The following is a 27,994-nucleotide window of genomic DNA, read 5'->3' as shown; positions in this document are numbered from 1 at the left end:
TGGCCTGAACCATGTGGGAACTGCTACACACAAAATGGCTTCCCATACAGGAAAGCACACATGCAATTTGTATTCTAAGCAGCATCCAGACACCACCACATCATAAGTGAAAGGGGGAGGAAAGTGACAATAGAAAATGAAGCATTTTTCCCCTAAATAATTTCAACAACATTGAAGAGAAATAATTGAGAATTGCCATGTACCTCAAAGGAACAAAGTGTACTACCAACAACCTAATGACTTGATTTTACTATTTTAACATTATAGCGGCATGACTCACAATCAAACCTAACTGCTGCTTCTACACAGCTCTAAAAACACTTCACAAACATATTTTTTCTTTTAAAAACTTACAGCATCCTCTGTGATGTCACTTCTTTTCCCCAGGAGCTTTGTGCTTTTGTCAACAACTAGAAGTCCTATAGCTGTTTTTGGTTCCGTCACACTGATTTTGAGAGTGACTTCCTCAGAAGGCCGAGCTTTATTTTTATTCCAATACATATTAATCTATGGGGGAAACATTTAAGTTTTTAATATGCAACAGCTGAATTAGAATGAGCAGTTACTTTCATTTAGGCATTTACCCCTGCATTTAGCTTGATGCAACTAAGAATCTGATTGGTCTTGAAACTTTAGAAGAGCCAAACCAGATGTGACACTTGAGATCCATGTTCAGAGCACTGTCTTTAAAAAACAAACAAAAAAGTTAAATACAGTCATAGGAGTGGGGTTCTGATTGTGGTCATGGTGTTGGAGAGGGAGGGTAACCCTTTCAATACATGCCATTTCCCCAATTTAAATCACACTATTATTTCAAAGTTTCTCTCTTTGGGATGCTACATGTTTTCCCTGTGGGGCAACCAGCAGGTCAGGACAACTTACAAAAGTGGTATGGTACAAACTCCTCACTCAATTTACACAGCCCCAATGTGAATCCCTTCAATTAAAAAAAAAAAGTAGGATCTCCAACCATGGATCTCTTGATATCACATTTACTTTGACCCAAAGAAGTAGGAGCGAAAGAACCATCCTTGGAGGAGAGAGAAAGAAGGATGAAGCAAAATTAGAAGAGGCAAACGGATATTACAGGGCCTAAAAGGGACTGGAGGTAGCAAGTTTTTTGTTTTTGTTTTAAAGCAAGTTGGGTCAAAACAGAGAGCTAGGAGGGGAATTTGATTCTTGGCAATCTACACCTACTCATCTATCATTTACCTTTTTTTAAATGACATGTTTGGAATAAGTAGGGAGAGAAATTGCCCAATAGTTACTCATGAAGAAATGCTCAAAATCCAAAGAAAATAAAATTAGTAACTATGGGTTTAGGTTTGCTTTTAAATTGAACATAAATATGTAAATAAATACAAGCACTGTGTAGAACGCATATTCCTTCATATATAAACTTTGCTCCTTACCAGCAATGTTAATGGCAGGGAGGGGGAATCTGTGGCCATATAGAGTTTGTTGGACTTAAGTCCCATCAATGGGAGTTTGTAGTCCAGCAGCATCTGAAGGGCCACAGGCTCCCCATCCTGTTTTATGGCAACACAGTAGCTGAAGGAAATCGAGCATTGCAATTCCTTGCAGAACTGTTATAGCAGCATTGGCTGTTGAGGTGGAGTAGCGCCACAGAGCTGCTCTCCCTATATCAGCATCGCTAAAGCTTACCTGGACAGATGGGTGGGGATGTTTGTTTATTGATTTTTTTTTTTTTTTGCAAATTTGTTAAAAGAACAGGAGGGGGGAAAGGAGAGAAAAAAACTGGAAAGGGAGAAAAAGGGGTTAAAAAAATACCTGTCAGCTCATATTAACAGGACAAGCATCAATATATCCATCTTAATTTACAGATCAATATATGCCATCTAAATGTTCAAATAGGTATCCAAACGAAACTGGTGTTTACAGATCATTTATAGAACGATCAAATATAGCAAGGGTGTTAAAGTCTTCAGACCATTGTGTAATAAATGGTGAGTATTTATCCTTCCAGGCTCGAAGCACAAGTCTCTTAGCGACCATACGGGCTTTTAAAATCCATTTTTGTTGTCCTGTTGTTAATCCCCATATTACAGGAATATACTTTTAAAGTACATGTACAGCCACAGGTATCAAGGATTTCACCAATACAGAAGTAAGGCAGAGGGGTGATGAGGGTGGGCTGCACAAGTTCACTGGTGTGAGTGGCAGATTGGCTCTGCAGATGCATCCACAGAGCCCTGACATTGCTGCTACCCTGCCCAGGTAAGCTACAGCAACACCAGTGTTGGGAGGATAGCATTACTGCTACAACACATTTTATGGAATTGTGGGGGAGGGGGAGGGGAGGGAAAGGAAGGGATTGGAAGGAGATGGGGAGGGGAAGGGAGGGATGAAGGAATGAGGAGAGAAGGGGCAAGAGGGAGGATAGGTTTGATCATTTGCATTCTTTTTGAGTTCAGTGGGATTTACTCCTGTGCAATCATGGTTAGGATAGGTGAAACTGACCTGGGAGAAGGGCAGGGAGGGGAGGAGGAGGGGAGGAATGGGAGGAGGAGGGGAGGAATGGGAGGAGGAGGGGAGGAATGGGAGGAGGAGGGGAGGAAGAGGGAGAGGAGGGGGGAGGAGAGAAGATTGGGTGGGTGGGCACTGGGCAGAAGGGAAGCCTCTTTCCTTTCCAAAAGGAAAACATTGTGAACAGTATCATTCTTTTTCAGGGTTTCCCCCAACTTTTTATACTACAGCAGGCACATAAAGCCTCCCACCCAAATTTAAACCAAACTGTCCCTGGCCACATCCATACCAGACCTTTATTTCACTTCAGGCAGTCATGGTTTCTCCCAAAGAATCCTGGGAAGTGTAGTTAGTGAAAGGTGCTGAGAGTTGCTAGGAGACACTCTATTCTCCTCACAGAGCTACAATCAGAGTGGCTGACTGTTAAACCACTCTAGCCACTGAAGCTCTGTCAGGGGAATAAGAGTCTCCTCTCAGCACCCTTCACAAACTACACTTCCCAGGATTCTTTGGGGGAAGCCATAACTGTCTCAAGTGAAATAAAGGTCTAGCGTGGGTGTGGCCCCCTGATCACCCAAGCCAAGCAGCTGTGAGTCTGAACACTGACAGTTGGTTCTTACTGAGCATGCCCAACATTATCATTGAATTCAATGCTAAATTTCTTAAATTAATTAAAACTCAGCCAGGCATTTTTTTAACTTTTAAACTGCAGAACACGAAGGTTAGAGTATGGGGCAAGGTCAGTAGTAGGATTACAGGTACTCTGTGAATATGGGTGATTTTTAATTAATTTCAACAAATTATTAGAACTCTGACAGAAAAAAAGTCCAAAAGTGGTCTGGCTTTTTTCAATCTCTTTTTACACTTTGAACTTTTGATTCTTTCTGACTGTTTTGTGCATCACCATGAAAATTGAGAGGGTTAATTAAGCAAGCATTTCTGAGTTCAGGACTATAGGTTTTGTAAGGTTTTGTTTTGAAATCAGCTTATGGGAAGCATCAGAATGGCATGGGGGGTATTTTCTATTTAACACTGAGGTATGCGAAAAATCCATGCTGAGTATAGTATACAGCCACTCTTGTGGCTGTATAATACAGGAAACTTATTGTAGACCCTGAAAGATATTAACAAGCAATTAAAACAGACTTCAGCTAGTGAAATAGTCCGCAAAAGGAAGTACTATAAACTTACCTGGTTTTTAAAGACAAGCTGAACAGGAATATTGAGATCATCACTAATTACTTCACCATTATCACTCACATAGTAAGCAATTATGCATGCTGTAGGAGCCCAAGAATGTTCTGGTGTTAAAGTGAATGTTGCAGAATTATTTTTACCTACAGCCACAATTTGTTCTTTAGACACCACCTTGGTGAAAAAATGAAGTTAGTTAATCTACCTACAAGCTGAGTTGCAACTGAAATTGTCACAAATTTCACAATTTAACATTTATTTTTATTTATTTAACAAAATTTAACATTTGTTATCTATGAAAGCACCTCAAACATAATAGGGACTCTAACATGAATAGCTCTTTGCCTACAGATTCATGATCTAAAGTTTTCTTTTTTTAAAGTTCCTTAAAGAAAAACCAGGGGGAAAATGTAGACAGCCACTAATAATAGATTTTAATCCAAGATTAAAGTTTCATCAGTTTAAACAGTTGATAAATCAATTAACAATGCAATCCTCTACATTATTATTATTATTATTATTATTATTATTAGAGGAAAGCCTCACTGAGTTCAATGAAACTTGCTTCCCAGGATTGCAGCCTAAAACTATAGTTAATTAGGCTGCAATCTAACCCTCTTTCCACCAGGTGGCGGGGGGTTGGACTGAGTGAAGGTGTTCCTGCTGGCCTCTGCCCATTAAATGATGCCAGCATCACAGCAGCACAAAACTCTGTATTCCGTCTGCTGAAAGACGTGTCATGCAGAAGTGCTGTGCATAGGATCCCCACTGGCAGTAGCTGGCAGAAAGCCCCAGAACCAACAGGCTGTGCTAACCTGAGAACCCGAACCAGACACTGCTGTCACTTGACAGCATTGGGCCCAATCTGAGCCCAAACTCTGTGCCAGCTCCATCACATCCCAGCACTGCCCAGCTGGGATTTGGATCGTTCAGCATGCTCACCAAAGCAAATTTAAAAACAAAAAGAGCAAATCTAATTGATGGAGTTAAATATTAAGTTTAATTTTTGAAGTTCTTTTGGTTATATCATAAAATAGAATAAAAAAGAAAACCTTTAAAAATATCTTTCATTTCTAATCACTAGTTCTGATTGGGGGAGAAAAATCTTATTTGAGAATAATGTCTTTTCCTAAATCTAGAATATTAATACCACAGGGAATACTATCTGGGCTTGTTCATTATTATTTCAGTAAAACTAGATTGACTGATCTCATGGGCTGCACCCTAACCTCACTAACCTGGGTGTAAGCCTCAATGAATTCAATAGGACTTACTTCTAAGTAGACACGATTAGGATTGCAGCCTTAATGTACTTCTTTTAAGCAGCCTCTAAAACTCCTTAAAGATATAAAATGTATGTCTAGCTCTGATAACTTTCAGAAGTAGCCATCACTGCAATACCAGGATGATGAAGGGATGGACCAGGGTGGCAGTGAAGTCAGGTCTGTCTGGGTACACCAGCGGAGGCAATTCAGTGCTCCTGCTAGTCTGCCTGTGCAGCCCCAAACCTTGCCACCACCCTGCCTCCCCCCCCCAGTAAGCAGCAGCACTACCACTGCTGCACTTGCTGCTCCTAATTATTTTCAGACATTACGTTTCCTAAGAGGTGCCCTTTGAATTTTGGAGGCCTTTCTGCTGAAAAATCATTAGGAGTATCCCTGCCTAGATGACCCTGAGGTTACATTTTAGCACCAGCCTTTTCACACATTTCATCCTGCATGTGGACTTTGTCCGGTAAGATTTTCCCTGTAATTTGGGGTAGGGGATCAGGATGAACATGCTTGGTGGAAAGAGAAAGGCACAAAACACAGCTCTCCACTTAATAAACCAAAATATGCACATCGGAATTAGGCCCATGTATCCTTCAGTTCTGCTCCAATTTCATATCAGCTATTCAGAACTCTGGCTAGAAACTGCATGTTGTTTTCTTTCAAAGCAAAACATAGCTGCCTATAAATTGGATAAGATTGCCTCTCACATTTCAAAGATAGGTTGCATCTGGCTATTAATATAGTGTTGGTATTTCACACATTACACTGCAGCAAAGTCAGGTATACCACTAAACGTCCATTCAAGTAGGGAAGCTATAACCAGTCCCAGCCCTTTGATTAGCATACCTAAATGATATGAGGTTCCAAACACCTGACTGTCACATTCACAATTTACATTTTTAGGTGTACACCCATAGTGCTACCAGGAACCTAGAAAATAAGAATTTTTCCATCTGAAATTATAAATACTGCTGAGTAGCAAAAACCTCCAATGCTATTGACTATGCTGTTTTTCTCATGTAAAAATATTCAGCAGAAACACAAAATCATTTAAAACTACCATATAGCTGATCTCTTTCATGGGTTTGTTGCTTTGAACAGTCAGCTCAAAAGGCATCCCAACCTAGGGAAAAAAATATAATGACTTGAATGAACATGCTAATTGCCTGTCATGATGTAATACATTATTAGTGAATTTAGAAACTGATGAGTTATTGGAAAGCAGAAGTTACCTTTACATCCTGACTTGTTTTTTTAATCTGGAGAAAAGTTGTGCTGGCAGAGTAGAATGTACCATATATGACTATAGTAGTTTCACTCTCCAGAAATTTGGCCTGAAAAAAGGAAGGAGGGGAAAATTCCACATTATGAAAAAAATGATGAAGTTCCATTAATATTTCTCAAATGATATAATGAGTGCCTCTCCTAGATTCCCCCAAGAGACAACAAAAATAAATATATGGAAATATTAAGCTGCCTTATAGCTGTATTCCATCAGAATTCCAAAAGGTGGGGAGGGGGGAATGGAGAATGTACCATTGGTCTCACCTGAAAGGTGATTTTCATAGGAGTGGGCCATCACTACGGGTAATAGTTCCACCTATCGTGCGAAGGCAAGAATGTTTTTGAAGTCAAGACTAGGGGCGTCAGGCCCCTCCCACTCTCCAGTTCATTCGTAGCGAGTCTAAAAAGAGATATCTAAAAATACAAGAACAAGGCCAACAGACCCGCCAGGAAAATAACACAGTAGTCACATGCATAATAACATGACTTTAACATAACAATATAACAGACTAAAAGTCTTGACTTCACTCTTACATTTAAATATAATAGCGTAACAATAATATGTAACCCATTAAAATTATCTAGTCATCCTCTAACTGGGAGGGTCATGATGGCCCACTCCTATGAAAATCACCTTTCAGGTGAGACCAATGGTACATTTTCCATAGGAGGTGGGCCATCACTACGGGATGTACCAAAGCAGCCCATACAGGGAGGGACCACCCACGTGTTAATCCTCATTAAGAACCTGTTGCAACACTCGTCTGCCGAAAGATGCACCAGCAGAGGCATAACGATCAATTTTATAATGCCTTATAAACGAGTGTGGGGTAGACCAGACTGCAGCTCTACAAATATCGCCAACAGGAGCATTAGTGGCAAAAGCAGCCGAAGTGGCAGCTGACCTGGTAGAATGAGCCGTTATACTAGCTGGAACTGACAGCTTCAGAGACTCATATGCTAAAGTAATACATGCCCTTAACCAACGGGATAAGGTAGGATTGGATACTTTATGCCCCATAGATCTTGGATGAAAGGATACAAACAGAGACTCCGTTCGTCAAATCTCTTGGGTCCCAGACAGGTAGGTCTTGAGAGCCCTCCGGACATCTAATGAATGCCAAGCCTTCTCGAGAGGATGGGTAGGATTCGGGCAAAAGGAAGGCAAAACAATGTCCTGGTTGCAATGAAAAACTGAATCGACCTTGGGACGGAAGGAAGGATCGGTCTTCAACACAACAGAGTCCTTATGGAAGACGCAGAGGTGTCGAGCAGAAGACAATGCGCCCAACTCCGAAACGCGTCTGGCAGATGTGACTGCAATCAGGAACAAGACCTTGAAGGACAGCATACGTAGGGGCACAGTCCTGATGGGTTCAAACGGACGGCGTTGCAAAGCCTGCAGAACTTTAGGCAAACTCCATGAGGGGAACCGATGGACAACAGGCGGAGAGCGTAGGGCGACTCCCCTCAAAAAACGTTTGATGAACGGATGTGAGGAAATATGAGCTCCAGGAGAGGACACTGAGAGAATGGACGACAGAGTGGACACATGTCGACGTAGAGTGTTGGGTCGAAGTCCCATCATAAAGCCGCTATGGAGATATTGCAGCACCTGATGCACAGTGGCCTGAGATGGATCGTGGTGGTGGGACTGGCACCACTTGGAGAAAGCCACCCAGGTATGTTGATAAATACGAGTGGTAGATGGTCTTCTCGAGGCCAAAATAATATCAATCACAGCGTCAGACAGTCCAGCTGACCTCAAATGTCCCTGTTCAAACGCCACACTGTTAGATTGAGCCAAGTAGGGTCCTGGTGCCATACTGGACCCTGGGATAGAAGGTCTGGCCTGACTGGAAGTGTCCAAGGATCCATCATTGACATTGCCAGAAGATCTGAGAACCACGGTCGGCGTGGCCAAAATGGTGCTATTAGAACCAGCTGTGCCCTCTCGGTTCGCGCCTTCCTCAAGGTTTTGGCTAACAATGGTATGGGAGGAAAGGCGTACAAGAGACCGTCTGGCCACGGTGTTGTCAGAGCATCCACTGCTTCCGCTGTTGAGTCCAGGTATCGGGCAAAGTACCTGGGAAGCTGGCAATTGCGACTGGAAGCAAACAGGTCGACTGAGAGGACGCCGAACCGACACTGGAGACGATGGAAAATGACTGGATGAAGTTTCCATTCTCCCGGAAAGACCTGTTGTCTGCTGAGCCAGTCTGCTGTCACATTCCAAATCCCTCTGAGATGTTCTGCTTTCAGGGATTGTAGATGTTGTTCTGCCCAGACAAAGATGAGGAAGGCTAAGTCCTGCAGAGGACGAGACCTGGTGCCCCCCTGTCTGTTCAAATGTGATTTTACACACGTGTTGTCTGTTCAAATGAGCACATGGTCCAAAGGGAACAGAGAATGAAAATGACGTAGAGCTAAGTGGACAGCCTTTAGCTCCAGCCAGTTGATGCTTTGAGTTTGCTCTGCGGTGGACCAAACCCCCTGAACGTACTGGGAGTTGCAGCGGGCTCCCCAACTGATGAGGCTGGCATCTGTGGTTACAACGGTTCTGCGGGGTTCCCTGAACGACGTGCCCTTGGAGAGGTGTTGAACCTTGGTCCACCAGCGGAAGGAGAGACGCAGTGCGGGGCTCAAATGAACTTTGCGATGGTTGGAGCTGGCAATGTCCTTTTGAAAGGGCAACAGAGTCCATTGAAGGTGCCGAGTGTGGGCTCGAGCCCATGGCACAATGTGGATTGTAGAGATGAACATTCCGAGCGCTCTGGCGAGAAGCATGACGTCTGCGGATGTTTGTTGCATCAAGGACCTTGCGATGCTTGTGATCGCAGTGATGCGATCTGGAGCCAAGAAAACCATTGCCTGCAGGGTGTCCAACATTGCCCCTAGATGTAGTAGGCGTTGGGTTGGTTGGAGATGGCTTTTGTCGAAGTTGACAAGCCAGCCATAGGCCTGCAAAACATTGAGGGTGATCGTTAAATGATGATGAGCCAGCTCCTCAGACTTAGTATTAGCAGATCAGATATGGGTAGATATGAACCCCTTGGGTCCGGAGATAAGCCACTAGGATGAGTAGCACTTTGGTAAACACTCTTGGAGCAGAGGAGAGGCCGAATGGCATCGCTCTATATTGAAAGTGCTGGTGGCCAAAAGCAAACCGAAGAAACTTTCTGTGGGCTATGCAAATGGGCACATGGAGATACACTTCCTTAAGGTCGATAGAAGCCAGGAAGTCTCCTTCATGCAGACTCTCCGTAATGGAGTGGAGTGATTCCATTTTGAACCTGCGATATGTTACAAAACGGTTGACAAACTTGAGGTCCAATACCGCCCTCCATGATAAATCTCGTTTTGGCAAAGCAAATAGGAGGGAGTACACCCCTTCCGACCTCTCAGTTGTGGGGACTGGCTCTATTGCCGCTATGTCCAAGAGGTGGTGTATAGCTGTCTGCATGATTCTGTGCCTGGCTGGTGCCGTTGGGCAAGGGGACGGATGGAATCTGTCTGATGGGGTTGCCCAAAACTCTATGGCATAGCCATAACTGAAAAGGTCCCTGATCCAGGAGACCGTAGTGAGGCGCAGCCAACGGTCTCCAAAATGAAGTAATCTGCCACCTATGGGAAGTGTGTTAATACTGCTTGCGTTGGCGAGGACCTCCCCTATATGAGGACGATGAGTTGCCCCTGCGCCCTTGGTACTGACCTCTGCCCTGGAAGCGTCGGTTCCAGAAGCCCCTGAATGAAGTGGGGTCATAGGATCTGAAGTCGCAGCCTCGTCCTCCTGGCCGCGTTCCTCGAAAGGGCTGGTTAGTACGGAAGGGAGGAAATCGCCTGAAAGGCCTGTGGTCGATGTTCTTGACAGTGGCCAGAACCGGTTTGTGGGCGTCTTTGGGATCAACCAGCACTGCCTTTAGAGCTTCCTCGCCGAAGAGTAAAGATCCGGAGTAAGGAGCCCTGGACAGATTCATTCTGGCCGCTGAATCAGCTTGCCGGTGGCGAAGCCAGAGAGTCCGTCGAGCGACTATCTGAGCCAACATGGCTCGCGCCCCCAATTGAGTGGCATCCAAGGTGGCATCGGCCACAAAAGCTGCTGTCTTACGCAACTTTATCAGTGACCTTCTGAGGGCGACAGGATCAGGGTTAGTGACCTCTAGAAGATCATCCAGCCACATCATAGCTGCTCTGGAGAAAATGGAGGCTGAAGCGGAGGCACGCATGGAGAGGGCAGTGGCCTCGTGATTTTTGTGGAAGGCGAAGTCTATTCGTCGCTCAGTAATGTCCTTTAGTTGGGATTCCCCTTCCCTGGGCAAAAGAGATTGTGAAACGAGGCGAGCGATTGGTTCGTCTATGCCAGGGACGTCTAACTTGGTGGCAAAGTCCGGAGCTAGGGCGTAAAGCCTGTCAGCCAGGTTCTTGAAGCGTCGAGATTGGAATGGGTGAGCCCATTCTTCAGAGGCCAATTTGGCAATTGGGTCCGGCACCGGGATGTAGTGTTTAGTAGGTGCAGGGGATTTGAGGACCTTGGCCCCTTTGATAGCTGGGGCGGAAGAAGTTGAAGGCGCAGTCTGGAGTCCAAGGGTATTAACTACCCTGCGTGCCAGGGGCTGATAGTCTGAGGCATTAAACAAGCGATACGATGTATCCTCCTCATGATCTGAATAGTCGCTCCAGTCGTCTCCTTCAACATGGTCAGTGAAGGTTGACTCCTCCGCATATGAGGCTTCGTCAAAACATCTGCCTCTGGCTACATCAAAGGGATTTGGTGAACAGGAAGGATGAGCTTCATGACACGCACGTTGGTCCATGTTGAGTTGAGGTATGGCAGGAACTTGTGGTAGTGACTGCATTTGGGTGAAAAATGCCAGCATGGCTTGAAGTTGGGAGAGGAAATCAGGAGACAGCTGCAGCCCGGATGTGGCAGATGTTTGTGCCTGAGTAGCTATTGGAACAGATGTTTGGGGCGGTAGAACGGAGGGAGGCTGGTTAGGCGAAAGCTGAGTGGGAAAGCCAGCAAAATCTTCCTCGTCAGAAGAAGCAGCAGGGGAATGAAGTATATCGCTTATGTGTGCCTGAGTTGCTGTGGTGATGGTTGGCACAGAGTCATAGCGTGGGCGCTTTGGTTTGCTATGGCTGGAAAGATGTTTTGTCTTAGCCAGTGCTTTAACATGTCTGGTCTTAGTCGCCTTAGAATGTTGTGGCTTGGCTGTTTGTGACATGCCTGGCATCAAATTGGCTGATTGCGACATGCCTGGCTGTTCTGCCATCTTATATTAACTTGGGTGCAGTACACGGCCACAGAGGGGGCAGGATGTAAAGACCCAAACTGGCACAGCGTACGACCACAGAGGGGGTAGGATACACTGGCAGATGGCTAAGTGGACTGCCACAGAGGGGGCAGGATGCACTATGGTATCAGCGTTCATAATAATATAGGCTGTATTTTAGGCTTGGTACACTCAGATTAGTGCTGTAGGCTGGATTTCAGGCATGATACACGGCCACAGAGGGGGCAGGATGTACCGAATATAAATCAGATTTAGTGCAAGTCAGCCACTAAAATTAAAGCTCCAGCCTTGAGAATACAAAACCAGCACTAAGATTAAATTTCCAGCCTTGATAATACAATCACAGTAGATTTGTATGAGGCAGCCACAGAAATTAAAGCTCCAGACTTGATGATACAGCCACAGTAAATTTGTAATACAATCACAGTAGATTTGTGTGAGGCAGCCACAGAAGTTAAAGCTCCAGACTTGATGATACAGCCACAGTAAATTTGTGTGTAAGTAAGCCCTGTGTAAGCCTGTCTACAACACACATACAACACACATACAGATAGCTTGCAGGGAAGGTATCCGCTGGTTAATAAAGGGTAACAAAAAAGGCGGGAAATTCGAATCCAACCAAAAATGGCGCCCGGAAAAAAGAGCGGGAAAAATGATCCAAAAATGGCGGAGAGAGAAGGAGCAATGGCGGCCATCTGGGGACGAACTGGGGGAAGGGCTGCCCAGCACAGTCTCGCAGGAGGAGCCGCAGGGCCGATAGCCGCACTTGCGGCTCCAAAAAACCGCAAGAAAGAGAGTGCCGAGAGAAGCCTGTGATGGATGAGGCAGCAGGAGGCAAGCCGCTGCCGCCGCCTGGAGCAGAGCTCTCCGTGGCAAAATTAAAGTCACGGAGAGAGAGGGAGAAAGAGAGCCGTATCAACAGGCTCCAGTGAGGCAGAACCCCGGCAGGCTGAAATTAGGTGGCTGGGAAAAGGCAGGGAGCCGCAGCCGCAAACTCCCGCCTGGGAGAGAACCGCAGTCGCGGTCTCTCCGAGGACTCCACAGAGCGCGGCTTGAGGCAGGAAAAAACGCTACGGGAGAGACAGAGCCGCGGTCTCCCGAAACTTAAAATCGGCCAAAAAACGTAGAGAATCGCAGCCGCGGTCTCTGTGGGGACCGACAGACAAGCAAGGGAATAAACTTAAATGACAAGTTAAATACTAAAGAGGGAGAACCGCAGCTGCGGTCTCTGAGGGAACCCTCAGACAAGCAAGGGAAATAAACTTAAATAACAAGTTAAACACCAAGCAGGGAAAAAAGGACTGGGGAGACGCACAAGTAACACTGGGCTCGCACCCAGTCAAAACAAATAAACAAATACGAGAAAACTTAGCTAAATGCTATGCTATAGGATCTCAATCTTAGGATCTCAATCTTGTTCCTACGAAGGCAAGAATGAACTGGAGAGTGGGAGGGGCCTGACGCCCCTAGTCTTGACTTCAAAAACATTCTTGCCTTCGCACAATAGGTGGAACTATTACCCGTAGTGATGGCCCACCTCCTATGGAAAATCCAAGGGTTCCTGAAGTAACATATTATGGGTTATCTTCTGAGTCATCTCAAGATGGCATCCCAGTGCTTCCAATTTTCTTTTTCCATTCAGAAGACAAATGTTCTCAGTGCACAGAAGTGAAACACAACAAACACCCATATAGGAAAAGAGAAGCTCTCTTTCTCCATTGACAGCTATATTGGGCTGATGAAGCAAACCACTCTATCCCTGCTTCATCAGCCTGGTCTACTAGCTGTGAACAGACTGAAGATTGGTACCACACTGTCAGAGGAAGCATCTGCTGTCTACCCACAACCAGTACAGAAGCCAATCAGGCTGGCAAAGATGGACAGCTCGCTATACCACAGAACAGGATAGGCTATTTGGGGAGGACCAAAAAGATGAAAGGGCATAGCCTCGGAAGAGCCTTGGGAGAGAATTCAGAGACCTGATGGGCCAGATTAGGCCCACTGGCTGGAGAATCCCCAACCTTGTTTTAGATTATTGCAAGGAAGCAAGCAAGTTGTGGTGAAAAATCTGCTTTCATTTTTCACTGAGCCACAGTTCCTCCTCCTATATGTATTCAGGGAACAGCTGTTTTCTTTAATTTTAGTTAGTTAAGGATATGAAACCACAGTTTTATCCTGGTTTGTGTTAACTAATTAGAGGTAGAATAGTTCCCCAAATTAATATATTAATTGAAATAATGGTTTGGTAAAAAAATGAAAGCAGAAACTTTCACACTCTTCCTCTTGTTCACAGATCAGCAGATTGGAGAGGACCATATGAGCTCATTTGTGATCATCTTAACTATGGCTTAAAATAATTGTCTGAACCAGAATGCCACACTGATGAAATTCCTTTAAAAAGAGCATATGTTCACCGCTGGGCAAATCTCCTCCTAAGCCTATGGAGCCGTATTAATACACTTAAAATGCATGTTCTCCCCTGCCTCATCTGTGCCCTATGGAGTTTGCCCTTTGTGAGTAGAGCTCAAAGAGGCATCCTCTTCAGTGCATTGAGGTGTTGGTGGTCCAACCAAAAGGTGAACCTGTTGGACTGGAAGTGACACAGTGGGAAGAGTGTGCTTAACCTGACAAAAGGATAAAGGTGGAGTGAGAAGTGGATCAGGAGTAGATCCCAGCCACCAAGAAAGAGAAGGGGAAACAGGAGCTGATGAACCAAAATACAGGAATGGAAGCAAAAGTGAAAGAGGCAGCAGCAGAGAGACTGAGGATGAATGGAAGAGAGGAGAGTGAAAGAGAGCATGTGTGTGAAAGTAGGATAGAAGCCTGGTGTGAAGGAGAGAACAAAGATGAAAGAGTGAGAGAACTGGAATAGAACGGAGGACAAAAAGGGAGAGTGAATGTGTGAGTCAGTGTGAAATAGAAGAAATTAAGGAAACCCAGACAGTAAACAGGCAAAAACCAGGGAAAGAAACAAGACGCAGGTCTAAGACACTGACTAAAGCAGGCATAAGGGAGGAAAGTATCACCTGTGATTACTGAAGAGAGGTGAGATTACAGGTGCATAAAATGGGATGGCAAACATTACAAAAAGGGGAGGAATCAGATGAGAGAGGAAGGAGGTTTGTAAAGTCTGTGGCAGCATAACCCAGTGGCAGGAGTAAATACAAACAAACCTAAGAGAGTGCCTACCAACAAATAAAACCCCAACCTTGAAAGGGGGAAGGGCTCACCAGGTGGCTCTGAACATAAGAGACACACTGGAGTTCTGAAGGCACTTGGGAACCGCAAGGTAGTAAGACAGGAATCCTCACACCCTTTTATGTTACCCAATGTTTTAAATGCATCAAATAAATTTCTTTGCAGTACAGCTCCACCAAGATTTTATCCTAAAAGAATTGTAATTGCCAGTTAAGAAAGGTGGTTGGAAATGTACCACAAAGCATATTTATTAGCCAACTCTCACCTATGGCAGCAATCAACATTACTGAATGGCACCACAAGGGCTGCTTTAGAGTAGCTCCACTCTGTGGATGGTATGTTCTTATGGTATGTTATTGCTTTTCAATAGTTTAAAAAGTAATAGAATTTCATAAAATATCACTACCTATTTAAAGCTAATCAGTTAGGATATTTCAAAAACTAACACATCAAAATGGATAGCAGCTAAAATGGGAAGCAATAAATATGCTCAGTTAGAACAGATATATTTTAACTGACAAAAATTCTCAATGGGATCAGCCTGGAGGAACTTCCTTGAAATGGAGTTTCATTGCACTGGTGCCACATCTATCTGCAGTCTGCCATCTGCAATAGGAAAATAAAAACATAGGCCTACTACAGGGCTGCTGTAAGGAATACTGAGATGTATTTGAAAAACTTTGAACACTTAGGTAGGCAGTAGGACGAGTTTCCATACTAATATTCTTTTCATCTACTGATTAAGGTTTTTACAGAAAAAAGCATACCTTAACACGCAATCCTGTTGTATTAACATGAATTGGAAACTCAATCTGAATAACCCCATTTTCTGGAACATGGTAGATTAGGTTCTGGGCTATCTCATTTGCCTGTGGTTCATTTCCATCATCATATGGATAGTAAGTAACACTCTCCAAGGATGTGGCAGTGATCACAATGTTATTCCTTCGTTCATCAGAAGACAGTGGACTGCTGTCAATTCTTGTTACTTTCAGCTAAAAATAGTAAAAGACATGTCCATAATCAAACAAAAATTTTCAGAAGTATGATTTACAACATGACAAGGTTCATGCTCAACTCCTGAGTATGAAATGCCAATAATACATTTGGTATTGACAGCCTGCAACAAAACACTGTGAGTTAAATGAAGTTATAATTAAGCTCTTTATAAGACAGCTTCAAAATATTCTTAAAAGCTCAACTCTTCTCTCTATGATACTTCATTTGCCTTTGTTCTAGAATGATACTAACAAAGCAAACAATAATAGAACAACTCACCGTAGCTATGAAGTTTAGAGAAGGCTTGAGAACAACTGGATACTCAGAAAATTCTAATGAGTAGTCATGATGCTTTGGAAATATAGTAGTACTTGCATTTTGGGAGATTCCTGTTAGAATATTTAGATATTTTTAAAAAGCCACAGGCATAATCATTCATTCCTAACAGCACTTATTGTCCATATTACTCATAATTCCAGCTACTAGCACCCTATACTGCTGAGAAAGCGAGCCCCATTCTCACCATGTGGCAAGGAAATACAGGGAGCTGGCCATGCAGGAAAACATTTTCCTGCATGGCCAGCTCCCTGCAAAACAGAGGAAGGCAGCATGGCCTAGAGAGAGTGTTAAGGGCTGCATTATGAGCCTCATAGGCCAGAAGTACCCCATGCCTGCCTTAAAGGAAAGCCCATATTAAACTGCATACCTGTAAGTGACTCTGTAACCACAGCTATTATTTCTAATGGCATTTGGTGATGCAAAGAATAATCCCAATTTCCATAAGTCATATTCTCCATCTCTAGAATGTCAAATGTAAAGTTCACAGACCCATTAATCTGAAAACAAGAAAAAGATAACTGATCAACTTGTTTTATCATCTGAATAGAATAATGGGGTGGGGAGAGATAATCAGACTGTATTTGTTATTACATTGCATTTCACTGAAGGTTTAAGGCAGTATTAAGAGAGCATTATTTGGAAATGGAAACAATTAACAAATAAAATGTTGTCAAAGTTGGAACCTGTAGTGGGTCTTGGTAACATCAGATGTCAGACTGAGATTCAGCCTAAGCAATACCAGTCAGCTTTGGCTAAAGGGAGGAACTGCAGGCAGATCAACCGTACCAGTCATTACAGTCTTCTTCCACCAACACGCAAGAGCAGGTTAGGTGACATGTCTTGACCCCATAAATGTTTCTGGATCAGCTTCTAACCTAAACATCTAGGAGATTTACTATTACTGGTTACAGACTACCTTCACACTGATCTCCCTCTGCCTTTACCTCCCCCCTTCCCTTTGACAACATCACAGGAGGACATATCTATCCTACAGATCTAAACTTGATGTAACAACCATTCTCTCTCCCCAGAGAACTGAGACAAAATATAGTTTTCAGGGAACAAGGGGCAAAAGATCTCTAACAGAGTATTTATAATTCTCAACCAATCTAAAATTCCCAAGATTCATTGGGCAAGGACAGCCATAACAGCTGAAGTTGTAGAAACCGGATATATTGTAGCATTGTTAGAGCCAGTGATTCTATGAAAGTAAAGGTGTAGCTGAAAAAGAATCTAGCAGTTTGGATTTACCAGATTATAGGCACTATATGTTTATCATCATCATCATCATTATATTGTAGTAGTTATTATTGCAATCCAGTGATAGTTGAGCACACTTAATTCTTGTTGATTTCAGGGAGATTTAGGTACACTTATCTTTCTACAGATTGCACCCAGTGTCTGCATTTTTCAGTAGGAACTACACAATAGCCACTATGGTGAATGTTCACCAGGCTTGAAGGAGAAGAGAGGAGGGCCTTGCCAAAGAGAGAGGAAGAAGCTGTTCCAGGTCTGAGCAACAGCACAGCAGAAGGCAAGAAGGCAGAGAAAAATTCATCATTTTCCCCAAGAAATCCACAGGTGGCTGAAGTGTAGTTTTTCCAAGACATAAGAGCATGTCAGGCATGAAACGCAGCTCACCTCAAGTGTTTTAGTGATATTTCTCTTCCTTCCATAGGACTGGAAACAATCAATAGTTACTTTTCCTTTCACTGACTTTCCATATGTGTACCTGAAATGGCCACAAAAATCCATCATCTCAAATTGTGTTTCTGAAGACAGGCTGAACGAATATCATAAGCCAACAGGTATCCATTTGTATTTGAACATATTTATTGTACATTTAAGTTTAAATTAGAATATCATTCTCTTTCTGGATCTGGGCATATTGCAAACCACACTGAAGCAGTGAAAAAATTGCCCAACTCTAATAAAATGTATCTACTTTAGAAACTACAAGAGTCTATACAATACATAAAGCAACACAGCGGATATAAGCAACACCTCAGGTTATTTGGGTTATCCTATTTGAATCTTTACTCAGATGAAAGTAACAATCAGTAATGGTTCCTTGCAACTGTTCCTGTACTTAACACATTATTTCTTGCAGCTTCTGATGTAATTTGTTCTTTCTAGTTCATTGGTGGGGTCAATTACATTATTTAATTGTCCTATTCTGAGAGAGAGGCTTAAACTATTGGTTTTCTCTTTGTAGCCACAGCAATTGCTCATTTTATACACACACACATACACACGCACACATACATATAATTATTATCATTAGCACAAATTTGCATTTTAAAAATAGTACTCAAAATTTTAAAAAATTAATTATCAATTGTTATGTCTGCAAAAAAGGAGACAATAATTAAATCCCTCCCTTTGCTGTGGTTAAGAACTAAGTTCCAGTTAAGGAATGCCGAAAGACTGTGAAAGCAGGAAGGAATTAATTACAGGTGTTGAAGCCACAAAGAAGAAACTTCAAAATAAACATACTATGGCCCTGAAAAGCCTCAACAATGCTTTGCTAACCCTCATTGAACAGACTAGCATGGCAACTATATTCAAGGACAAAAAAATACCCCAAATCAGTTCTGGGAAAAAAGACAGCAGGATAACTCGAAATCCACTAGAATGGAATAGCATGGCACAATATCGTTCAAAGGATGCTGATTCCAGACAAAACACCTAGTGTGGAAACAACTGAAGACTCTAATTGCTAAAGATCTACACTACATTACCTGTTGGATCCAATCCTGTTATGCAATGAACATTTTCTAACATTTGAAAGTAATGGCTTTGTTTTGATATGACATCCCAAGCTCTTAACCACCACAGCGCTTCAGAAACACTGGCTGACACATGGCTGCTCAGACCCTAGCAGTGAACTATGAAACCTAACAAACAAACAAAATGCAGGTACCTGCATTTTTTCCTCAACAACGTTATAAACAGCTTCAAGTGGGCACTATTTCCATCAAGAAAACAGCACTGGAGGAAAGGGTTAATCACTGCTGTTGCCCCAATCTAATTTAGGAAGGGCATCTTTTAAGTTAAAAAAATTAAAGCAATGGGAGATCCAGTCACAGCTGCTCTTACATCATATCAGACTTGCCAGGTTTGGAAATCAAGCAGTAGTAGATCAATCCAGAAGAAATCACTACGTGCGCATGAAGCAATTGTCATTAAAGTAGAAACTGAGTGCTATTTTAAGCAATTTCTTTTTATCTTTGACTGGCACATGACACAGGTGCACAAAGCATCTACAAATGCATATAGATCACAAATGATGCAACATTTACTTTTTACCTACTTTGCTGTGACAGTACCACTGAAATTTGTGTCTTTTGGAGAATAAAATAGAGGCATTGCTAGCAAGACTTCAAACTTTGGTAACACTAAAAAAAATCAAAAGCTATAATTAAAATAACATAAGGATGGTCACAGTCATAACATTTCAGTAATGTGAGTTTTTCAATACAATGTAAGCGATGGGCAGTATTCAACAAACTCGATCCATCAGTGGAAGGATTTCCCCTCTGCCTTCTTTCCTCTGCACCTCTATAACCCCTAATTCTATTTTGGGGGTTCCCCCAACCCTCCAGAGATTTCAGGAAGGTGTGGGGTGGTGCAGGGAGAGGTAATACAAAAGCTCCATTATGCAAATGGAAATCCTTGCGCAAACAGTACGAGTGCATTGGATACCACTCAATATGACCTCATCTACACTGCAATCATATATCAGTTCAGTTTTATGCCAACTGTTATGGCTTCCCCCAAAGAATCCTGGGACCTGGACAATAATTTGGCAAAGGTGCTAAATATTGCCTCAAAAACTGAATGTACAATATAACCTCTAAACCAGGAGTAGGCAGTTTAAGACAAAAGGGAAATATGGAGCCACAAAGTACACACACACACACACAAATCTGTTTTTGTATCTGCTGAAAGTATTAGTTCACAGATGAATCATCAGATGGCAGTGGGTGAGAGATGTCTTACTTTAATAGTAAAAGAAGTGCACTAGTTAGGGGCTCTGAACTTTTCCCTCTCCTGCATTGTAGCCCATTGCTCCATGTTCTTTATTCCCAGTTCACTCCTAGTAACAGAGCCTTAAGGAGAAGCTGCTTGGAGCAAAAGACTAAAGGGACTTAAGACACAGGATGAGGAAGTATTCAGCACTCCTTTACTGTTAATGTTAAGATGCATGCTCAGCTACACATATGAATGGTGTGCGTGCGTGTGTAATACATCCCATGACATCTAGTTCTGCCAACTATACTGCATGCTTAAAATACCAAACGAAGTTGACGACTCTGTTCTGTATGTTACCCTGGCCTTTGGCACCTGACATGTATATTTTAGGACTCATCCTATTTTATGATTTTACATTGTTTTTAATTGCTTTTAATGCTGTATTTTAAAATTGTTGTAACTTGAAGAATTTTAATTATTAAGACATATTTTGTATATTACAGTCATGATTATATTATCACAGAAGGATCAGTGTCTTTTTGAACCTTCTTTCTCTCTTTCAAAAAAGAAAAAAAGATAATCAGTGTCTGATTTTTAAGTGTGGGCAGGCATCACTTACCATATTCCATCACTGTAAACATCTGGAAATGTGTTTGGTCCTATCAAAAAACAAACAAAATTCTATGAAACATATGCTTAAATTGCATGGTTTATTGCAATTTATTGCAAGTTCTACAATAGAACTTTTTCCAAACTGGTTCTAGCAAATAAAAAATATAGGTACATGTTGAGCTACCATTTTACCAAAAATGAGATGAAGTTTTTCGTTTTATGATGATCAACATCAAGAGTCAGGAACAAAACTCTTTATCTATACTATAGATTACAGTATAAATTATAATACAGGTAATTAAAGGTAATTACTTTTGATGTATAGATTCTATACAATGAACTGTTCAAGTCCCAGAGACTTTACAATATTTCAGTGTATTGTGACAACTTAAATACAAATGTATTTATCACTGCAGCAGCTTTAATGCCACTTGTTCACCCAAACACTGACTATAATGTTCTGGGGGTAATATTCCAAGCGAGTCTTCATTAGGTATTCAAACTCAGATCAAGATATAGTGCTGGCATTCCAGAACATTAGCATCAAGGATAGGTTTGTGCAAACATTCAAAACTGGTGTGTGAACATTTAAAAAGTGTTCATAAACTTGAGTTACTTCTCTTTGCCAGCAGCAGACAGAAACAGAAGTGAATTTGGTGGTTTTGGACCACAATTTCTTGATGTCAACAGCTTCCAAGGCAACTTGGTCAAGAAACCATATATTCAAAGAACAGAGCAATGCAAAGAGACTGTTTAGTCAATTGGTTGGGCTTGCCAGCCAATTCACATTGTTTCCTGATGCACTAGTATGACTTTTTTTTTTTGCACAGTCCAGTCTTAAATGTGCCCACCATGTTCTCTTCCAGTATTTTCTTCAGAGTCACCTACATTTTCTATAATTCACTCTACACTTTCTCCCTTATGCTATACTGTGTCTCCTCCAATGTTTATGTTCTAAAACCATATGCCCACTTTCCTCAGTGCATAAAACATCCCCAACAATACAGAAAAATAATTCATTAGAAATATTTGAAACTTTAGTAATAAAAGAACTTGGAAATATTTCTTGTAATGGATCGCATTTCTTTTATCAACACAATAGCTGAAAAATTACTAGTGATAACAAAAAGATCTGTTTTAAACCATTTTCCTGCCAGATATTATCACAGGAGAACAATGAGTGTTCTAGGCTCTGCCACACCAGGAATTTTTCAGATGACCTGCTCCTGCAGTCTACATGGCATCATGTGATCTGTCATCATCTCTACTCCCTAGTTTTCTTGTTCAAAATCAAGCTCTTTGTTACAGAGGTCCAAGAATTCTGCCATAATTGGTCATGAATTAGTTGCAAACTGTACTTTTCCAAAGTTATTCCACTCCACCTCCTTCATTGTTAGACATCTTCCCTTGATTATTTCCTCATACCCTTTTGGTGAATTTGCATTCATTCACCTAGACACTGCTAAAACTGCCTGCAGGAAAAGCTATAAAACTGGGTACCTCATGATTCCAGAAATCAACTACCTTAGTGCCATTTCTTAAAATTGTTCCCTCACTTATTTACAGCACACTACACACTGGAAGGCTTATGGGTGCATGGTTCCAACTTCACAAATAAAGTGATGACCTCCCCCCTATGCAATTCTACAAGAAGGAAGTACATGTGCGCAGAGAACATATGCAGATTATTTCAGTCCAATGAGGGAAGTGAAGTGAAAGTCAACAAGAGTGATGGTAAATAAGGTTTGCATATATTTCATAAACATGCAATCCCTGGTGATAAATGACATCTGAACATACAACTGAAACCCTACAGAGGGAACAGCTTGAGACCATGTCATTCACATATTAGAGATCATCATCTCTTCTATATCCCATCATCATTCTAAAATGACCGAGAACATCTTAATTTTGTCATCTGTATTTATTTATTTATTTTACAAATTTATAAACTGCTTCACAGACTGAAGTCATCAAAGCAGTGTACAAGATAAAAATAAATTAATATACAAAAAATACAAGTTGTAAAAACAATTAAAAGCATTCCTATGAACTCTAAAAACAATAACACCATTTCTACAGATGTGCAATTAATATTCCATAAATGACTGCATTTTATGTGTGCGCACAATGTGCTCATTTTGCCTTTCTTCATTTTGTTTTGCTGGTGTAGAGCTGATGAAAAGGGCTTCCAAAGATGTTTGACTCTACAACCAAGGAAGAATGTTCCTAAAGTTCTGAGATAGTGGAAAAACATTATCATAAAGTATTTGTTTCTTTTTCTGCACAAACACATAAATATGTATTTTCATGGATTATTTGCATTTTTAGGGGAGGAGAGCTTGGTTGGGAGTCCAGAGTCTGTGAGTTCAAATCCCCGCTCGTGTCTCCTCGGTGTAAAGGGCCAGCTAAAGATCACCTCCACAGTGAGTGGCTCAGGGGTTACGTGCCCTGCCACCTGTGCAGCCGTGGGCAAGCTGCATAGTCCCAAGGAGCCCAGTTGCCCCCCAGCTGGCAGTTGCAGACAAGGAAGGGGCTGGCTTGTGCAGCTGTGGCAAGCTGAGCAGGCCCTAGCCAGCTGGGGAGGACTAGCCTCAGAGGGAGGCAATGGTAAACCCCCTCTGAATACCGCTTACCATGAAAACCCTATTCATAGGATAGCCATAAGTCAGGATCGACTTGAAGGCAGTCCATTTCCATTTCATCTTTTCCTGGCTTATACAGACACCTAAAGGGCGTATTAAATATTCACTCATTTCTTGCATTACAATGGCCAAGCAGGTTGTCCCCAAGGATTCTTTCATAAGATCAGGTTTAATGCAATATATGCACATTTCTTGCACCCATGCCTTGCCTACAATTGTACTTCTGTTGCAAAGGTCTGAAAAAGGGTCTGTTTCAGAAAGTAGCACTGAAGGGGCTTATGTTCATCCACTGGGGTCCTGCAAGGTTCTAGCTTAACCTCCCTTGTTTTTTAACATCTGTGTGAAGCTGTTATATAGGTGTGAGGTGTCATTTCTCCTCTATTTTTCTCTATCATCTTAATCAGGTGAGGCTGTGCAGGTGCTGAACCATTGCCTGTATTCAATAGCAATCTCAGCAGCAAAACAACAAGCAAAGGCATCAGCAAACTGTACATGGAGGGTGCACTCAGAACAAAAGCAAAGCTCCTGCAATCTAGAGCTCAAAATGTGCTGTTGCAGCCAGAGTGAACCAATCAATATGCACACGCTTAGCACAGCAGCAGCCAAATGCATGCTTCTAGTTGGGCATCCATAGCTCCCTACACTATTCCCTATGTTCAATGTGTAATCTGTTATGCTAATTCCTGTGTCCTGACTGGCTAAAGTGCAAATCTGCCACATGGTAGGGTCCAGGGGCCTGGGAAAACACTATTTTTAAAAAATGTTTACTCTGCCAGGAGCCAGGTGGGAGGGGCTTGGCCATAATGCTGTTTTGTGATTGGCTGTGCTATGTAAAGAGGTGATTGGTCATAAAATGAAACATTGACAGGAATCTCTGTCAGTGGAAATCAGTGAAGGATATCAGTGGACAGAAGAGAATGTGACTGTGAGGTTTTTGGTAAAACTTTTAACTATTTTCTCTCTTGCAGTTCCCTCTACTTGCTCTAATAGAGAAGTCTCCCCTGTCTGGCACCAACATAAAATCTGGCATTGAAAAGACTGTAAACATTTTTACTTGCTAAGGCATTTTAAAAAATTATGCTGCTTCATCTGGCTTTTAGCTTTTATAGTCTTTTCTGCTTCTAGAACATAGGAACATAGGGAAAACATAGGAGTCTGCCTTATAATGAGTCAGGCTATTGGTCCATATAGCTCAATATTGTCTACACTGGCTGGGAGTCTTTCCCAGTTCCACCTGGAGATGAGGCTGTGCAGGTGCTGAACCATTGCCTGTATTCAATAGCAGTCTCAGCAGCAAAACAACAAGCAAAGGCATCAGCAGACTGTACATGGAGGGCGCACTCCCCCAAAGAAGTTAAGTTACTCTTGAATGCTTCACTCTCATTTCCTTCTTGGTTTGCTCCCAGTCATAATTAATGCTGCCCCAGTTTGCTCTCTGTGACCATATGAGATTGTATTTTTGCCTTTTATGTTGTTCAAGTATCTAAACCATTCTAAGAACTGCTAAAAGCAGTCTTTGAACTTCTATATTAGTATTTCTGTTTTTAAGAAAATATACACACGTTTAGGTATGATTTATTAAGAATAGTATCATAGATTACATATGATTTTTATAAATGATTTCAACTGGATGCTAAAGCACGATATAATGCCTTCATCAGGTCATACCTTTTGCTCAGTAAACATGATCTGCAAACTTAGGTCTTTCTCATTTGTTGACATCCAATTTAGACAGTGTACATTTCTATTAAACTGCATAACTGTAGGCAGATTTAATCCTTAGCAATGATGAACTCTAGCAAGCAATCAAGTCCCATGAAAATCATGGGAATTTTATTATTTATTTCATTAACAGGTACATTACATCTCTATTAAAACAATTAATTTTGTTAATACTCACATTGACTTGAACTTTTATAGACCAGTCACCCAGTATGGGATGTTTGGATAATTTAAATTGCTTGGCAATCTTGCCTAGTTTTCCATTCTGTGACAACCACTGTTGAATCAAATTGTGTCGAGGATCCTATTTAACAAAAATTTTTTTTTATCAAACTATGCGATTAGTAACATTGCAGTAACAAACATAAGGCCACATCCAAAACAGAGAATTATGGTGAGATAATTTGTTGCTATAAGAGAGTGTGACAATTGCTTCAGGTACATTAAGGGAGCCATCCAAGCCCCAAATCCGTCAGCACGAGCACAGTTTGGAATAAGCGTTTCTCCAGCAGAGCATGTGCTCAGCCGAAGCTACGCCAGCTGAAGTCTCTCATCTCAGCCAGAGATACAGTGGCATAAGTCCTCCATCCTGAGCCAGCTGAGCCAAGGCTGGGTTAAGACCTGAAAAAGGGGTGTTCTGGGGGAGTGGTGAATGCATGGCAGAACAATGCAACAGGAGACTTATCCCTACTCATCCCTACTCCAAACTCCATTCAGCTCAGTCACATGACCTAAAAACCCAGCAGAAGTTACATTGGCAAAAAGGGTGGTGTAAGTCAACTTCTGTTTTAAAGGCTTGTTTTTCTCTGCCAGGCTCAGGCCGGCACAATCAGCGGTGGTATGATTGTTGTTGTTCTTCGCATATATTGCTCACCCTTTACCAAGAGATCCCAGTGCGGGTTATAACAACCTTAAAATACAGTGTTAAAAACAGTTAAAAACAACCAGAACCACAAAATAGCCCCTCTTGAATGGAGTTTGGAATAGCAGTAAATAACACCAGAATAATTTACCACTGGCTTCCTACAGTTTCAAATGCTCTGCCCTTGTATTTAGGAAGAAAACAAATATATGGAAACTTCAGCAGCACTCCTCTTATTATTGCTGCTGTGTGACATAAAATGTCACTCTCTCCACCCACCTGCTGAAATGACAGGTGTGAAACAAATGTTTTCATATTACCATTATGTCACACTTAGGAACTAACTACACATTAGAATAAAATGTATGTAATGGGCCCCAAAGCCATTCCTTTTTGGAATGGGTGTTGCTGATGTTTTCAGTAGAGAATTGGCAGGGCTTCTCCAGTCAAAATGGCCCCTTCCAAAACTGTTGTTCTTTTAAAAAATTGCACTGGTGCTCTGTTGCATGTATTTGCATTTTACATGCATTTAGCTGTTAAAAGGGTGGTAGAGATAATTATATGATAATTTTACCAATACAACTCACATACAATGTGTTATATTTGTGGATAAACTTGTTTTTCTATCGAAGAAAGATGCCTATCAAATAAAGATACCTTACCAAGTAGATCACTGGAAAGTAATATTCCCATTTACCAGCATAAAACCAAACTAAAGTGAATGGGAAAGAAAAATGAGTAAGCTGCCTCAGTCCCTGCATACACACGTCACAGTAAACAAGCAGCAAGCTAGCATACACTGCTTGATCACTCCTGCAATAATCCTCCTCTAGTACAAGTGGAAACAACAGACATCATGCTAAGCCAAGCGTAGTGGTTTCCTGCTCCCTTTCATGCTAGCAGAGGGGCACAACGGGAGTAATTTATTTATTTTATTTACTTATTTAATTGCACTTTTAAACCGCCCTATGGCAACAAGCTCTCAGGGCGGTGTACAATAAGATAAAACCACATTTAAAATACGAACAAGTGTGGATTACAGCATACAATTATAAAACATATTTAAAAACAAAATTAGAATACAAATTAAAATAAAAATTACAATTACAGTTTAAGTTTAAAATTAAAATTAAAATGCCTGGGCAAAGAGGTAGGTTTTTACCTGGCGCCGAAAAGATAACAAAGAAGGCGCCAGGTGTATCTCATCTGGGAGGGCATTCCATAATTCGGGAGCCACCACTGAAAAGGCCCTAGATCTAGTTGCTGTTCTCCGGGCCTCCCTATGAGTTGGGACCCGGAGAAGGGCCTTAGACGTCGAGCGCAGTGAACGGGTAGGTACATAGCGAGAGAGGCGTTCCATCAGATATTGCAGTCCGATGCCGTTAAGGGCTTTATAGGTAAGAACCAACACTTTGAATCTGGCCCAGAAACATATTGGTAGCCAGTGCAGTTGGGCCAGAATAGGTGTTATATGGTCGAATTTCTTCAAGTCCAAGTAAGAACTCTGGCCGCAGCATTCTGCACTAGCTGAAGTTTCCGAATCGTCTTCAAAGGTAACCCTACGTAGAGTGCATTACAGTAATCCAATCTAGAGGTTACCAGAGCGTGAATAACTGAGGCGAGGTTCTCCCTGTCCAGATAGGGTCGTAGTTGGGCTACCAGCCGAAGCTGGTAGAACGCATTCCGTGCCACCGAGGCTACCTGAGCCTCAAGTGACAGGAGCGAATCTAATAAGACCCCCAAACTACAGACCTGCTCCTTTAGGGGGAGTGTAACCCCATCCAGGGCAGGTCTGACATCAACCATCTGGGCAGAGTGCCCCCCCACCAACAGCATCTCAGTCTTGTCAGGATTGAGTTTCAGTTTATTAGCTCTCATCCAGTCCATTATCGCGGCCAGGCAGCGGTTCAGTACATTGACAGCCTCACCTGAAGAAGATGAAAAGGAGAAGTAGAGTTGCGTATCATCAGCATATGGCTGAAAACGCACTCCAAAACTCCTGATGACCTCACCCAGCGGCTTCATATAGATATTAAAGAGCATGGGGGACAGAACTGAACCCTGCGGGACCCCATATTGGAGTACCAAGGAACTCGAGTAATGTTCCCCAAG

At 42.1% G+C, this 27,994-nt stretch overlaps 1 protein-coding gene across 3 annotated transcripts in view; it reads right to left on the bottom strand.

Annotated features, from left to right (window-relative positions):
• The window catches only part of CD109 (CD109 molecule), a 148,956-nt gene that overhangs the window by 88,387 nt on the left and 32,575 nt on the right, over window positions 1-27,994 (bottom strand). For all 3 annotated transcript variants that reach the window (XR_009762180.1, XM_061623137.1, XM_061623138.1), the window contains exons 5-15: window positions 25,199-25,324; window positions 20,661-20,700; window positions 19,380-19,464; window positions 17,708-17,798; window positions 16,434-16,563; window positions 16,007-16,116; window positions 15,496-15,723; window positions 6,185-6,286; window positions 6,013-6,075; window positions 3,679-3,855; window positions 355-507 (exon numbers count right to left, since the gene is read on the bottom strand). Coding sequence is in view for 2 of the 3 variants with exons in the window: in XM_061623137.1 (XP_061479121.1) it covers window positions 355-507; window positions 3,679-3,855; window positions 6,013-6,075; window positions 6,185-6,286; window positions 15,496-15,723; window positions 16,007-16,116; window positions 16,434-16,563; window positions 17,708-17,798; window positions 19,380-19,464; window positions 20,661-20,700; window positions 25,199-25,324 (1,305 nt within the window). In the remaining variant the exon portion in view is untranslated. The remainder of the gene's footprint in view (window positions 1-354; window positions 508-3,678; window positions 3,856-6,012; window positions 6,076-6,184; window positions 6,287-15,495; window positions 15,724-16,006; window positions 16,117-16,433; window positions 16,564-17,707; window positions 17,799-19,379; window positions 19,465-20,660; window positions 20,701-25,198; window positions 25,325-27,994) is intronic.

This window comes from Rhineura floridana, chromosome 4, assembly GCF_030035675.1.
Source record: "Rhineura floridana isolate rRhiFlo1 chromosome 4, rRhiFlo1.hap2, whole genome shotgun sequence".
Taxonomy (NCBI): Eukaryota; Metazoa; Chordata; class Lepidosauria; order Squamata; family Rhineuridae; genus Rhineura; species Rhineura floridana.
Note: the sequence above shows the minus strand (reverse complement) of the source record. Positions and strands in the feature narration are given on the sequence as shown.